This window comes from Chrysochloris asiatica, unplaced genomic scaffold, assembly GCF_000296735.1.
Source record: "Chrysochloris asiatica unplaced genomic scaffold, ChrAsi1.0 scaffold00111, whole genome shotgun sequence".
Classification (NCBI taxonomy): Eukaryota; Metazoa; Chordata; class Mammalia; order Afrosoricida; family Chrysochloridae; genus Chrysochloris; species Chrysochloris asiatica.
Window position 1 is genome coordinate 8,821,775 of NW_006408629.1, and position 13,794 is coordinate 8,835,568.

The following is a 13,794-nucleotide window of genomic DNA, read 5'->3' on the forward strand; positions in this document are numbered from 1 at the left end:
AATGTCCTGTTAGATGGGTGTAATTGTCAAATCTACAGCATCAAGTTATTGTAAGGAACATTTAGAATACTATTTGGCACATAATATACTAAGCAAATGCAAAAACAATGTTAGCTAATGAGTTTCTTCTGCTGTATTGAGCAAGCACTACTTAGACTAAGATGCTATTAAGAGAAATTGATCCCCATTCCTATCCATTATGTAATAAAAGTGTATGACTGTCATGAAAAATTACATTTTTCAACATATTCTCGACAACAAATATTTCTATTAATATTTATTATTCCTTTAGAAGTTTAATATTGAAACAGAGAAGAAAACACCCTACAGGCCAGCAGGAACTCCCTTCACTTAGTAGTATTTGGTAGCTATTTTAATGGCAGAAAGGTTTGTAAGTCTGTTGAGGTTTGTTGCTGTTGTTAAGTGCCATGGTCAGTTCTGATTCATAGTGACCCTGTCTAAGGTTTCCAAGAAGTGGCTGTTTTGTTTTAACTGCTGAGCATGTGGTTCAAGCTGACATTGTGGTCTAACACATCATCCTGCAATGTCACACTATTACTCCCTTGTTGTGGTTAGGTTCCACCAAGTCAGTTCCAACTCATACAGACCCTATGTCCAACAGAACAAAACACTTCACAGTCTTGTGCAATCCTCACAATCGTTGCTACACTTGAGCCCATTGCTACTGCCACTCTGTCAATCCATCTCCTTGAAATCTTCATCTTTTTTGCTGACCCTTCACTTTACCAAGCATGATGTTCTCCAGGGACTAGTACCTCCAGATAATATGTATGAAGTATGAGAGACAAAGTCTCACCATCCTGTCTTTTAAGGAACATTCCGGTTATACGTCTTTCAACACAGATTTGTTGTTCTCTGGCAGTTCATGATACTTTTAATATTCTTCTCCTTAGCACAGCTCAAACTGAAAAGTTTACAATATAGAAGCATTCTAAGGGCAAAATATTGAATTATGCATAAAGTATCAAAAGATGTAAGAAATACATGGAATCACTGTACCAAAACAAAATGTTCTATGTTCAACCATTTCAAAAGGTAGCATATGATCAAGGTAGTAATGATAGTTTCAAGTTAGTATCAATGTAGCAATGATACTGAAGGGAGAAATCCAATGATACTAAACTGAAGACAATGGCAAAACAAGGTTCTGGAAATTGATGGAATATAAATTGAAATTTGTCAACAAACTGATGCAGTACTGGATGCACTTGGTCATTGAAGCCAAGAAACCTGAAAGTTAAGGCTTGAAATTTTCTTCAGTTCTTTCAGCTTGAGAAGTGGTGGGCGTGTTCCTCTCTTTTAGTTTTCTGATTTCAGGTTTTTGCACATTTCATTATAATGCTTGGCTTTTTCTTCTTGAGCTACCTTTGAAGTTGTCTGTTCAGCTCTTTTGCTTTCTCATTTCTTCTATTTAACTTAACATTTCAATGCTGGAGAGCAAGTTTGAGATTCTCTTCTTACATTCATTTTGGTCTTTTCTTTCTTCCTTGTCATCTTAATGACCTTTTACTTTCTTCCTATATAATGTTCTTGATGTCATCCACAAGTCTTCTGGTATTTGGTTACTGGCATCTAATGCATTAAATCTGTTCTTGAGATGGTCTCTAAAATAATATATATTCAAGGTCATATTTTGGCTGTCATGGGCTTGCTTTAATTTTCTTCAACTTCAGATCGAACTTGCACATTAGCAACTGATAGTCTGTTCCACAGTTTGCCCCTGGCCTTGTTTTGGCTGATGTTATGGAGCTTTACCATCATCTCTTCCCACAGATGTAGCAAATTTATTTCTGTGTATTTCATCTGATGAAATCCATGTGTATAGTCATTGTTTATGCTGTTTTTAAAATGTATTTGCAATGAAGTATTGATCATGCAAAATTCTATCATGCAATCTCCAGCATCATTTCAATCATCAAGGCCATATTTTGTAACTACTGATCCTTCCTTTTGTTTCCAACTTTTGAAATCCAACCACCAGTAATTATCAATACATATTGATTGTACATTTGATCAATTTTAGACTGAAAATTTGGTAGAATTCTTCAATTTCATCATCACTGGCATAAATTTCAATAATAGTGGTATTAGTATTCCTTGTAAGCCTATGAACATTATCCTATCATGTTTTGAAATGTTCTTTTTGTGAACATGATGTGTTGCCATTCCTCTTCAATTTTTCATTTCCAGCATAGTAAACCATAAGTTTGCCTAATTCAAATTGGCCAATACCAGTCTATTTCACCTAGTTTCTGTAAGTGTTTCATTTCATTTTTGTCAGCTTCCAAGTTTCATAGATTCATACTTTGTACATTCTATGTTCTGATTATTAATGGATATTTGCAGCTCTTTTTCATCTTTGTGAATCAAATCATGCCCCATCACAAATGAAAGCTTGATTCCATTTGCATCATCATGGTCAACTTTACTTTGAGGAGGCAGCTCTTCCCCAGTCATATTTTGAGCACCTCCAACCTGAGGGTCTTATTTTCTGGCAATATTACCTGACAGTGTTATGGTGTTATTTGTAATGTTTCATTTTCTGGCACTATATCTGCCAATGTTCCACTGCTATTCACAAGGTTTTCAAAGACTAAACATTAAAAAGTAGTTTGCCTCTCCTTCCTCCTCGTCTGAGTCCAGAAGCTCAGCTGAAACCTGTCCACCATGCAATTTAAATTACCAGTGGCATATCTTCTAGCATCACAGCAACATGCAAGTCACCACAATATGACAAACTGACAGATGAGTGGTGGGTTTAAGTCTTGACATCGGCAAATAAACTTTTCTTCTCTTACTTCCTTTAAAACTGGTTCACAGATTCTCACCTATAGTGTATAGGAATTACTAAACAATGCTGTATATACTTACCAAACCATATACACTGAGTATTTTGAGAATGCACTTTGAGAGTGATTTAAAGGATTTCTCAAGATTTAATTGGACCAAATGCAACTTTTGTCACTTGTCTTGCTTTGGGAACCCCTAATATGGAACATTTTCAATTTTCAGCCAAGATCCGTCTGACATTAGTATTGATGTTCCTCATTCCACATCCTCTTTTGAATTCAGCTAGAATTTCTGGTGGTTCCCTTTCAATGTACTGCTATAACCATTTTAAAATTATCTTCAATATGATTTTACTTGCATGTGATATTAATGATATTGTTCAATACTTGTCATATTCTGTTGTGTCATCTTTCTTTGGAATAGACACAAATATGGATCTCTTCCAGTTGGTTGACCAGGTAGCTGTCATCCAAAATTCTTGGCCTAGACTAGTAAGTGCTTCCAGTGCTGCATCAATTTGTTGAAACATTTCACTTAGTATTATGGAAACTCCTGGAGCTTTGTTTTTGCCAGTGTCTTCAGTGTACCTTGGAATTTTTCCTTTGATACTATAGGTTATCAATCATATGCCACCTCCTGAAATGGTTGAACTTCAATCCATTCTTTTTGGTACAGTGATTGAGTATTCCTTCCATTTTCTTTTGATGTTTCCTGAATTGTTCAATATTTTGCACACAGAATCCTTCAAACTTTGAACTTAAAGCTAGAATTTTTTTATTTCTTTTTTTTCAGCTTGAGAAATACTGTGTATGTTCTTCTTTTCCTATTGTCTAACTTCAGGTTTTTGCACATAACATTATAATACTTTACTTTGTCTTCTTGAGCAATCCTTTGTTATATTGTGTTCAGCTATTATACTTCACCATTTCTGGTTTATATGAATTATAGGTCCACATCAGGATTGGAGGAGAACTTTTGAACAACCGTGATATGCAGGTGATACAACCTTGCTTGCTGAAAGTGATGACTTGAATCACTTACTGATAAAGATCATAGACTACAGCCTATATTATGCATTATATTTCAACATGAAGAAAATGAAAATTCTCACAACTGGACCAATAAGCAACATCATGATAAATTGGGAAAATATTGACATATATGTTGTTGTTAAGTGCCATTGAGTCAGGTTCTGACCCATAGCAACCTTGTATAGGGTTTCCAAGGAGCAGCTGGTGAACTTGAACTGCAAGCCTCCTGGTGCAAAGTGGACATTGCAGTCCATCTCATTAACCAACAGTGCCACACCAGGACTCCACTGACATATACATTGGACTGCAAGCCACAAGGTTGGCAGTTCAAACCTACTTGATGCTCCTTGGAAACTGTATACGGAGTCGCTATGAGTGAGAATTGACTCAAAAACATGTAACAACAACAACAACAACCCATGAAAACAGCATTCAAGAAGTCAAATAATGTGTTGTATTGGGAAAAACTGTTGCAAACGATCTCTTTAAAGTATTAAAAAAGCAGAGATGTCACTTTCAAAACTAAGGTGTACCTGGCCCAAATCATAGCATTTTCAATGGTCTCATATACATATGAAACTGAGCGATAAATAAGGAAGAATTGATGTCTTTGAATTATGGTATTAGTGAAGAGCTTAAAATATACCATGAACTGCCAGAAGAACATACAAATCTGCCTTGTAAGAATTACATCCAGAATGTTCCTTAGAAGTGAGGACTGTGAATCTCATATACTTTGGGCATTCTATCAGGAGGGATCAGTGCTCAGAGAAGAACATCATGCTTTGTAAAGAAAGGATCAGGGATAAAGAGAAAGACCTTCAACAAGATGGATTGACACAGTGGCTGCAACAATGGGCTCAAGCATAACAATGACTGTAAGGATGGCACAGGACCTGACAGTGTTTTGTTCATTTGTGTATATGGTTGCTATGAGTTGGAACCAACTCCATGACACCTGACAATAAGAACAAACTGCAACATAAAATATGCCTATTATGCACTTAATCCAGATAAGCTTAAGAGGACAAAGAGGAAACAATCCCTTCTGTCCTAACAGCTAAACATGTATGATTCAGACATCCTTTATCAGAAAAACAGAAAATTCAGATTATGGAAGGCTCCATCAACCCTAATCTCTAAGTAACATGGCTTCTGCTGAATTTTTAATTTAGAGAATCTATTGTACAAATATAACCATATAAAGTACCTGATTTTTGTAGGCACTTACCAAATACCACTGCTGATTCCACATCGGGTCATTGAAGAGATTTAATGCTGAATCTCTTACAGCTGTACGTTTACTTCTCTCTTTTTCATACTGTTGCTCAGCCCAAATCACCTACAAGGATTTTTACAAGAAAATAATTGTCAAATAGCCACCTCTGTGTAATCACCCTTCCTTTAACTAACTCAGGTAGTCTGCTCATCTGAGTTCAGGCAGCTCCACAATGTTTTTGTCTGACTACAGATCAAACTGGTAGCACAGAGAGAAAAAGGGATTGCCCATTGGGGAGATGAACCATTTCCTCTATTACAGTAAAATGCAGCTTTAGGAGGAGGAGAAGCAGTCAGTGAAGTGACGATTCCCTCAAATTCTTTACACTGTGGTTACAGTGGAAGTAAAAGTTCAGCCTGCTTTTATCAGCAAATGGACCAAATGCCTATTTTTACATTGGCGTTCCAGTGCTTGCTAGCTGAAAATGTGTCCATTTTCATGGAATGACTCAAGAAGCAGAGGGATCCCAGAGACTGCTGTTATGGTGCTTTAACAGCTTAATTTCACTTTTTTACACAGAAATGGTAGAAATTGCAACTATTACACAAGCTGAGAAAGATGTTGTGTCTTCGCAGATTCAAAACTCTAACTCCTCAGTAAGTCAAAGCCTCCTGTTTATGAGTATTTAATATGAGGAGCAGATCCAGGGTGATAAATGAGCACCACTGACCATGCACACTTGCCATTAATTCAGCCTCATGTATTATGCAAAGATTTCTGACAATACAAATATCACCTGCCACATATTTATGGCATAATCCTATTATAATTGAAGCCCTGAGAGAGTGAAGGGCTGCCTTGTGGTTATAATCACTATGAGGTAATGCTATACTTTTATTTTGCTGAGCAATATGACCATTTCCTACCCAAAATACATCCTCTCTGTTGTACACAGGATGGCAGTTCAGTGTGTAGTGGGATATTGTTACTGTAAGAGCACTTGTTAGTCAGACCAAAAATAAAATCTGAAAAATAGTTTACAGGTAAATAATAAAACCATCTACTAAGACTGTCCTGAATTTTCAATTAGAAAATGTACTGCAAGCTTATTATAAACACTGGGAGGGACTTGAGAGCTAGAAATTAGTCACTATAATTTATTTTTAAAGTGCCTGTATTTTCAAGCTTAATTGTTTTGGCTTAAAATACTACAGTGCTTGGAATATACTGCCTTTAATCTGGGTTGACATTGGGGAAGCTGGCTGCACAGAACAAATGCTAATCTTTGGGGGAGAAGGTCACTTACATTTGCAGATTTCATTAATAGACTTATAGTCTAGAACTGCATCTCAGAGGGCTAATTTAAAAAACTATTATGCCTCACCAAAATAAGAGCAATCAAATAAAAATGCAGGGCAATTTTTGAAATGAAATATTAGAAGAGGCACTCGGCCATTTGATCAGATAAACAACCAATTGTAAGAAACAGTGTTATGATTAATGTCATTAACTCAGAAGCCCATATTAATCTCTACAAGAGAAGCCCAAATGGAATAGAGAAAATTGGTGGTATCTTTGTATTATGTGTATAATGGGTATTATGTACTTAATTGCAAATAATCTTTTTGAACAGGAAAGAACATTAAAGATCATCAAGGGCAGCTTTGCCCTGCAAGCTTCAATGAGCTCCAGGAATTTTTCCTAAAATAAAATTATTCTGGGTTAATTTTTCTTTGAATTATATAGCTTCCTTTGATAGAGGCTATGCTAGAGAGTAAATTCTTAGCTCCTCTTCATTATGCTATGTAATTTCCTCTCAAATTAATAAACTATTGAGGAAACAAAGAGTAGAATTGGGGGATCTGTTCATTTTAGTAAGCTATTTTGAATAAGAATAACAGATATGCTCCATTTTATCTAGTCTTCTCTTATAGGGATGAAAAGAGAGTCAACCTGATTTCCTTGTGCATTTATGCCAGGAATGCATTGAGACTGCTTTGTCCAAGGACTGTGTAAACACAATGCTAGAAGTTGCGGTACTTTTCAGAAAACACATACAACAAGTCATCTCCTTTGGGGTGAGGCAAGGAAGACTTCAGTGGACAAGAAATTTATCATGTAAGTTTCAGGGCCTCTGATTTGGTCTTGCACATGTAACCATAATTTGACTAAGGTCTAACAATGAGCGTTTTTAGAGTTGTTGGTTGCTGTCCGTGGTCCTGGTGTAGCATTCTTTGCCCAGATATGGTTCTATCTCTTGAATTTGCAAGGTGCAATCTTACCCTCATAACTTGCCTCCTTTGTTTTGTTTTGTTTTTAAATTATATCACTTGTTAACAACAATATTTTTCCCCCTGAGAAATTGAAAGGATGTATTCTGTCTTCCACCATGCTTCTATAATTCAGTAGTGTGTTCTAGGCAACAGGATTCATATATACCATTAACATGATATCTGATCCATTCTTGTGTATGCAAATAGCAATTCTTCCAACAGAAGCAACATTTTTCTATTGATATGTAAGCAGGTTTAAAATTGATCTCAAAAATCAATAGGTGCATTAGATATACATTCAAACAGTCCCCACCCTCTTTCTCTATATTCATTATAGGCATTTCATGCTTTTACCTAATCACTGATTGAACACAGAACAAGATGAAAAAGTTTCAAATGCTTTGAGTCAAACAATGTAGTAATTATAGAAACATTTATTTTATGTAGGTATAGACATAGAATTTTATTATAAAAATGAATTCCATCTATAACCAAATAAAATAGAAATAACAGAATTTTTTTCCCATTACACTAAAAAGTTATTGAAAGTAAAGTTCACATATTTGTATGGCATCCCCACATTGTCTACTAAAGTGCTTGGTACATAATATTGTTGCTGTTAGGTGCCACTGAGTCGGCTTCAACTCATAGCAACCCTGTATAGGGTTTCTGAAGCTGAAAATCTTTGTGGGAGCAGACAGCCTCAAATTTCCCCTACAGAGCAGCTGTTGGGCTTGAACCATCAACCTTGTGGTTCTCAGTCCCATGTTAATGTATGGAGCCACTGTGCTCCCTTCATACATAATAGGCACACAATAAAATGTTGTGATTGATTGCATTGTCAATATTTTTGTTACTGCTACCACTTGGTTTTCAATATTCACTTTCATGCTTTTACAATAGATTTGGGAAACATGCACCCTTGTGGTGCAGTGGTTAAAACACCTGGCTGCTAGCTGAAAGATCAGAAGTTCAAACCAACACCACTACATAGAAGAAAGATGTAGCAGTCTGCTTCAGTAAAGATTTACAGCCTTGGAAGACCTACGGGGCAGTTTTACTCTGTCTTATAATTGAAATTGCCATTATGTGTTGAAATTGACTTGACAGCCATGGGTTTGGATGATAGATAGATAGATAGATACATACATACATACATAGATACATAGATAGATAGAAAGATAGGTAGATGATGGATACACAAATACATAGATAAATACATAGGTTGTTAAGTACCATTGATTCAGTTCCAACTCTGTATAGGGTTTCCGAGGAGTGGCTGATGCAATTCAAACCGACCTTGCAGTCCAATGCTTTATCCTACATCGTCACATCAGATAGACAGATAGTCCTGACTTACAAGTTTTTGCTTCAATGACTCCATCATAAATTGATTTTGATTCAAGTTGAACACATCTATTTTGCATTTCTCATTGTTTTTGCCTTTTATTATGGATATCTTTATATATCCAATATGTATTTGTCTTTGGGTGTTGAAAGCATTACATATAAATATCTGCACATAAATATCTGAGAATGATAGCATCAACAAATTACACATTGCAACATTGTATGTATTATATATTACTAACATGATGTAACAACAACAACAACAAATACAGAGAGTTGTAAGTGCAATTCACTGTAACTCGAATATGTCATAAATTGAGGTCTGTCTATATATGGGGAGGGCTTCAAAAATTCATGGAAAAATGGAATTAAAGACAATGGATTTTTTTCCATAAACTTTCTGAAGTTCTCTCATATATGTGTGTGTTTGTGTGTGCATGTGTTTCAATTTAGTTCAATTCAACTCAACCAATGCAGCACAATTTTTTTAATATTATGTGCAATTATGATCCTAGGTAAAGGAACACTATGCATAGTCATTATAATAATAAAAAGAATCATATTTACAAAGTACTTGTGCTCTTATTGAAATCACAAAGAATGCAGATAAGTCAGGATACTGATTCAAAGACAAATGCACAGAACTTACTCGATCATCGTCAGATAATCTCTTAGTGATATGGAGAGCACTCCTTCTAGATCTTCGAGGATGATTTTTATGTTTGAATAAGTAATGATTTTCAAGAGATCCAATCTATAAAAGAAAATAATAAAATAAACATCCACTGTCCAAAAGACACATACATGGGTTAGTTTGAAAGGCAGCTAGAGACCAGTGACTTTTATTAAACCCATTCCTGAACCTAAAGTTACCTTTTCTCTTCATAGGAAAGACAGTAGTAGATAGCTTTTGTATTTTGTCAGTGTTCAATGAAATGACATTCAAGATACTATTGCTTGGTCTTAAAGTGTATTTGAGAAGCTGGTAGTTCTTTTGTTCCACACCTTTTAGAGGAAATGCATTTGATTTTTTTTTTTTAATGTAAAAATGTTGTATGCATAAGCAATTCTCAAAAAAAATACCAACTGAATTAAAGTAATCCTATCAAAGAACAGAAATTTGTACAAAGCAATGAAATTCCTTGAGTATTATGTATGATCAGTGCCACATTCAGCTAAAACAATTCATTGTTGTTATAAAATGTAGATACTAAATTACTAATGACCATTTGAATTTCCATTAGTACAGGCCTTTGGGAAATGACACTGGTATTTAGGACTGGTATTTCATCTTATGTTGTCCATAATTCTCTAGGAGACTATCAAAACTTTTGGTCCATTTAGAACCATCTTTGTTATTGTTTTAAGCTTTATTCAAAACTTAATCTACCACATCTTCCAAATGTCCTTCATTTCTTTAATGAATGCACAAACATTTAACAATGGGTTATTTAAGAAGCATGTTCTTTAAATTGATGATTCTTACCCTTTTTGAGACATGTTTAATAAAGATGTTTAGGTCCTGCCCCCAGCCTACTGAATCTTAAGAGAGTAAATCTGTTACAAGCTCTAGATGGAACCAGTAAAAGAGATCAATAGCCCTAGGAAAAGATCACTAATGTTTAGCTCAGTTTCTGCCCTCAACTTGTTTTGCTTCTGGTCCTTCAATTAATCTTAGCTTTGCCCTTAAAGCCATATGAAGTTCTGAGCTAATGCTACTGGGTTAATGTTAACAAGGGCAGAAATAAGTAGAACCAGGAAAGAATTCACAGACTTCCCCCACAAAAAAAAATTTGAAAAAATTTATTATTATGTCATTTTAAGTAGAAGTGTCTACAGACAATATACCATATGCAAATCACTTCTAAATATAGGTGATTCCTACCACCACCACCCCAAAACACCACTTTAAAAAAAAATTTCTTGTGGTCATGCCATCCTTTCTCTGAAGATTCTAGCAAGAATAGCAAGAATTGGGGGGTGGACAGGGAGTGGATTTGTGTTTGTTTACTTTTAAAAACAATTCTCAAATGGGGTGGCCAAGCTTTAGAGTGTATCTGAGGCTACCTGGAAAGAAAAGGAAGAACGATTTATGTTTTGCTTCCTCCCCCAATCTTCTTCCACAGTTACCAGTGATATTTAGCCTTTCAGTAGGTGCTTAAGGAATAAAGGATTAAATTCCCAGTTTTTTTCCATAGGACCTACAATGTTTCCATAATTCATGTTGTGTCCACCAACACCGCTCCATCTGCTATTCACTCTTTCTTTGGTGGTGGTTGTTATGTGTCGTGGAGTCGGTTCCGACTCATAGCGACCCTACTTAGGGTTTCCAAGGCTGTAAATCGTTGCAGGAACAGAAAACCTTATCTTTTTTCCTAGGAACCGCTGGTAGTTTTGAACTGCTGACCCTGAGGTTATCAGCCCGATTCATAACCACTAAACTACCAGAGCTCCTTCTTTAGGTATCAACTATTTCCAACAGTTAGTTGCAGTCACCAAACTTACTATTAAACTCCTTTGTGCTTCCCTGTCTGTCACAATCTTTTTCCTATGTCTGGAACACCTTTTCAAGTATCAATATGTCCTCCTGGAAACCTTTGACTCTTTTTCCTAAACCCAGTGCAAATATTTCCTTCTTGAGGCAATCTTGTTTTCACCTCTCTCTTGTCTTCTTCCCTCACTCTTTCAATCAACAAATGCTGAGACGCCAGATACAATTTCTATTACTATGTAACTCACATCATTTGTTTCTAAAACTGTCTCCTCTAGAAATTTGATTCTTTAGTGGTGCTTCTTTTCCATCGCCTGCTTCTCAGCCCATAGCATGGAGCCTGTCATCTATCAAGGGCTGGGCAAAAGCTAAATGCTTAGTCTGCTTCTGGGGCATGAGGAAGTAAGTCTGTGTATTGGCTTTCCTGCAGGGCATTTCAAAGACAGCTTGGTTCATAAAATTGGAGAATTAAGCTTCTGGCAAGGGAAGGCGGATTCCCCGGTGGATTCGATCTATGAATTCGCTAACGCCCACACGGATTACTCATACTTCAGCAGCATCTCTACCACCACCTCCAGGAAAAAAAACCGCGCCAAAATGTTTTACAACTCCCTCCTCCTCCACTTCAACGCAGAACACCTTCCAAGGCAAAGGGTGGGAGTTTGGTTATAAGCCAAGGACAAGAAAAGCTATAGCTTCGATATCACACCCTGTGCGCTTCATTTGGTGTTGCCCAGCCAAACAGCTCCTTCTCCTGTCTTCACTATCCCCCCGAAAAACTATTTATTAATCCAACTTCCAGATGGACAGATAACAGTTCTAGCACAAGCTGAAAACCCTGGTGAAGCGATTACGTACTGGACTGAGATTCAAGAAAGACAAAGATCCTATCCTTAAGGTCAGTGTGAACACTAGATCCTGCAGGGGAACTCGTCCAGCAAAGTTGTGACGCTAACACTTTACAAGTTCCCTGTGAAATCCTAGAGCTCCACAGAAAGATGTGGAGAGTTAGTCTCCGTGTGTGCTTCACCCACCTCTTCTCTGGTTGGCCCCTCCGCGGGTCCCCAGTCTCACAGCCAAGAGTCTCTGCCCGCCGCTGACGCTCTCCGAATGCCCTGGATGTACCCCCAAAGGTTGCCTACAGACATCCTCAAGGCTGCCTTGTATCAGGACTTGGATCAAATGCTGCCATATTGTAAAGAAGGAAACAGCCAATTCCTGACGCAGACCGAATGGATCCTGGGGGACAGAGAGCACAGTCTCTCCTAGGGGACGCTAGACTGGCAAGAGCTAGCATGTACCTCAAGTTCCCTGAAGTAGCGTGGAAGGCTTTTTTTTTTTTTTTTTCCCAAACCGCGCGGGAACAAATTTAAATTCCAGAGCGGTCAACAGCAAGAATAAGCTGTACCCGCTGCATAGACTCCTTCTGCTAGACTGCTCCCAGCCCAAACTGTAACTAATGCAAGCTCTCTGGAAGCATGCCTGGGGCGAGAGCGCCTTGCCACACTAGGAACAGGAGAGTGCAACCTGGAGTTCCCACCTGGGAAACAGCGCTTCAGTCCCGCCAGTCCCCCACGGTCCCCAGAAACTTTCTTGAAAGTGCAAACTCTTACCTGACCCAAAAGGTCATAACCCAGCTCCTCAGCGATGGCGGAAGCTGCCTCTGGTCCCCCGGAGATCTCAGCTGCCCATTCATTGACAAACTGCTTCTTTGCTCCTACATTGTTCACTACACAATAAGCGCAAAATAGGACGAAAGCAGCACTCCGCAGAGCCCAGAGTCTCAGCTCCATGGCTCACGCACTGGTTAGCACACAAAGTAGGACAGACAGTGAGTGACAAAACTGGCAAGGTAGGAGAAAAGCCAGAAAGACTTGCCCTTCCCCACCCTTGGGCTCTGGACCACTTCTCACAGCCGGTTGCTCAGAAAGAAGATAGGAGGCGCGCGAGGAGAGGATGGGCGGCGTCGAGCGCTCAGTGCTGCGCTTCGGTCTCCCCAGCTGAGTGGAGCCCCAGCCCTCGCAAGCCGGAATGGAAATGAGTGTTTACACGTCAAATCGACGAAAGCCATCTCTTGACGTCAGATCTACCTGGACTAAGATCTAGATGGTATTCCCGGCGGGGTGGAGAAGTGGCTAAAATAAGCAGCGAGGGATTAAGAAAAGGAAGGAACAGTTTTCTGGGATCAGTTAAGTTGGCTCCCTATCTGTACTTAAATTCTGTAGATGTGAGAAGCATCTTCACTTTGCAAGAGAAGTGGCCCCTCTTGAAGATAATTACAAAGAACCAAAGGCTGGGTATGCAACACACTTTCCCTCCCTCCAAACTGTTTTTTTTTTTTTTTTAAATATATATTTATATGATTCTCTCTTGTTTGGGGGTGGGGGAACGTGAAGAAATAGTGGAAGGGGAACAGGATCTTTATAATGGCCCTCTGATCTCTTAGGTCTCTCAATTGGACAGAGGAACTGGGAAGGTAGAGAGAAATAAGGAAGCCACCATGAACACATCTCCTAGACACTGTTAAAGTAATATTATATATATATTATATATAAAATATATATATTATATATATATATATACACACACTTCAATTACAATTTTACTTCCTTTCCCCCT

The 13,794-nt window shown here is 37.8% G+C and overlaps 1 protein-coding gene across 1 annotated transcript in view; it reads right to left on the reverse strand.

Annotated features, from left to right (window-relative positions):
• The window catches only part of PCSK1 (proprotein convertase subtilisin/kexin type 1), an 81,147-nt gene extending 67,980 nt beyond the window's left edge, over positions 1 to 13,167 (reverse strand). Inside the window, exons 1-3 of the mRNA XM_006867887.1 lie at positions 12,789 to 13,167; positions 9,334 to 9,438; positions 5,074 to 5,184 (exon numbers count right to left, since the gene is read on the reverse strand). Of these exons, the coding sequence (XP_006867949.1) occupies positions 5,074 to 5,184; positions 9,334 to 9,438; positions 12,789 to 12,968 (396 nt within the window). The 5' untranslated portion in view covers positions 12,969 to 13,167. The remainder of the gene's footprint in view (positions 1 to 5,073; positions 5,185 to 9,333; positions 9,439 to 12,788) is intronic.
• Positions 13,168 to 13,794: the final 627 nt, after the last annotated feature.